Consider the following 1,519-nt stretch of genomic DNA (forward strand, 5'->3'; position numbering starts at 1 on the left):
ACATGTCCAGAGGAGGGACAGTGGTTTGGACATGTCCAGAGGAGGGAGAGTGGGTATCTTGGTAGAAGGATGTTAGAAATGCAGCTGCAGGAAAAAGACAAAGAGGAGACATATGATGCAGTTAGAGAGGACATGGATGTAGTTGGAGTGAGGACAGAGGACACAGAGGACAGAGTGAGATGGAGGATGACTCGCTGTGGACACCCTGAAGAGGGAAAAGCTGAAAGAAGAAGATGAAAGTGAACAGGCAGCCAGTATAAATCAGCTACAACAGGAGTGATGCCTTCTGGTTCCTGTTGAAGACAACAGCAGCATCTGGAACAACTGCAGGCGATGGAGAAACGATTGTTCTGATCGAACATCTAAAGAAGGAAATGCAGTGATGGTGGTGATTAAGGCCTGGAGGAGTTTGGAGGTCTTTAAGAGGAATGCAAGATTTTACTTTGGCTATTACAAAAACTGATATAAACTGGTTTTGACAACTGAGAATGAAACATAATTGCTGTTCATTTCGTAAATTAATGTGTAATTCTAAGTAATTAAGTAGGTGTATAATTGTACTAAAGTAAATAATTTAAATAAGTAGAGTAAGTATTATTGCAATGGTAAATTTGTACGTTAGATGTGCTTTAAAAGGTTCAACGATAACACACTACACTACCCATAAGTCCTATGGAAATTGCGCAGCCTCAGTTTGGTTTCGCTTCGTGACGTCAGTGTTGTTGTCCAGGTTCTGACGTCACTCCCTGCGGCCAGACAGCGCCAGTAAAAGTTCGTGTTGTTGTGATGTAGCTCTCAGCCGAGGGACTTTACCCTCCTGAGACCGGTTCCGACCAGTTACCGCCCGCTCATGCTCCTCTTCTCCGGCCTGAGGAGCGTCTGCCAACGGTCGCGGCTCCGCTCGTTCACCGGGCGAAAGCTAAGCTAACCGCCGGCTAAAGCTAACCACCGGGCCGCCGAGTCTGAGATGAGCCGCGGTTCGTGTCGCTCGTCCCGTCCAGCTGTGTGACCCGGTACCGTGTGTGAGGACAGACCGGTACCAACACGATGTGGCAGAGCCTCGGCCTCACGCTGCTGGTCATCGTGGCCACGCTGGTCTGTGCGCTGCTCTTCATGATGTTCGGTGAGTTCAGGACCAGGCCCGAATCACCCGAACCCGAACCGGACAGACGAGCCGGAAAAGGCCGAACTGCTCCTTTAAAGCGGCTCTGGAGCTGTATCTGATTTCAGCTGTTTTGAATTAGTGCCCTTGAACATGACTGGTTTTCATCCCTGCTGCTACAGCTGTGGTGGTGACCTTTGACCCCACGAGCTCGCGAACACGCATCTTTATAATGTTTTTACTGCAGATCAAAACTTATGTGTACTAATCTGAATTATCATTTCTGTAAAACACTAAGAGCCAAATGACAGCTGAAATCTGTCAAAGCTAAAATTGAGCTGTTGAAGCTAAAAGGAGCCAAACAGAAGCCAAAATGAGCCAAACAGAAGCTAAAAGGAGCTAAACAGAAGCTAAAAT

The 1,519-nt window shown here is 47.4% G+C and overlaps 1 protein-coding gene across 1 annotated transcript in view; it reads left to right on the plus strand.

The window, feature by feature from the left end:
• The first annotated feature begins 762 nt into the window (after nt 1-762).
• The window catches only part of smim13 (small integral membrane protein 13), a 1,415-nt gene continuing 658 nt past the window's right edge, over nt 763-1,519 (plus strand). The window contains exon 1 of the mRNA XM_037693186.1: nt 763-1,123. Coding sequence (XP_037549114.1) covers nt 1,048-1,123 — 76 coding nt within the window. The 5' untranslated portion in view covers nt 763-1,047. The remainder of the gene's footprint in view (nt 1,124-1,519) is intronic.

Source organism: Nematolebias whitei, chromosome 19 (assembly GCF_014905685.2).
Source record: "Nematolebias whitei isolate Nwh7 chromosome 19, NemWhi1, whole genome shotgun sequence".
NCBI classification, from domain to species: domain Eukaryota; kingdom Metazoa; phylum Chordata; class Actinopteri; order Cyprinodontiformes; family Rivulidae; genus Nematolebias; species Nematolebias whitei.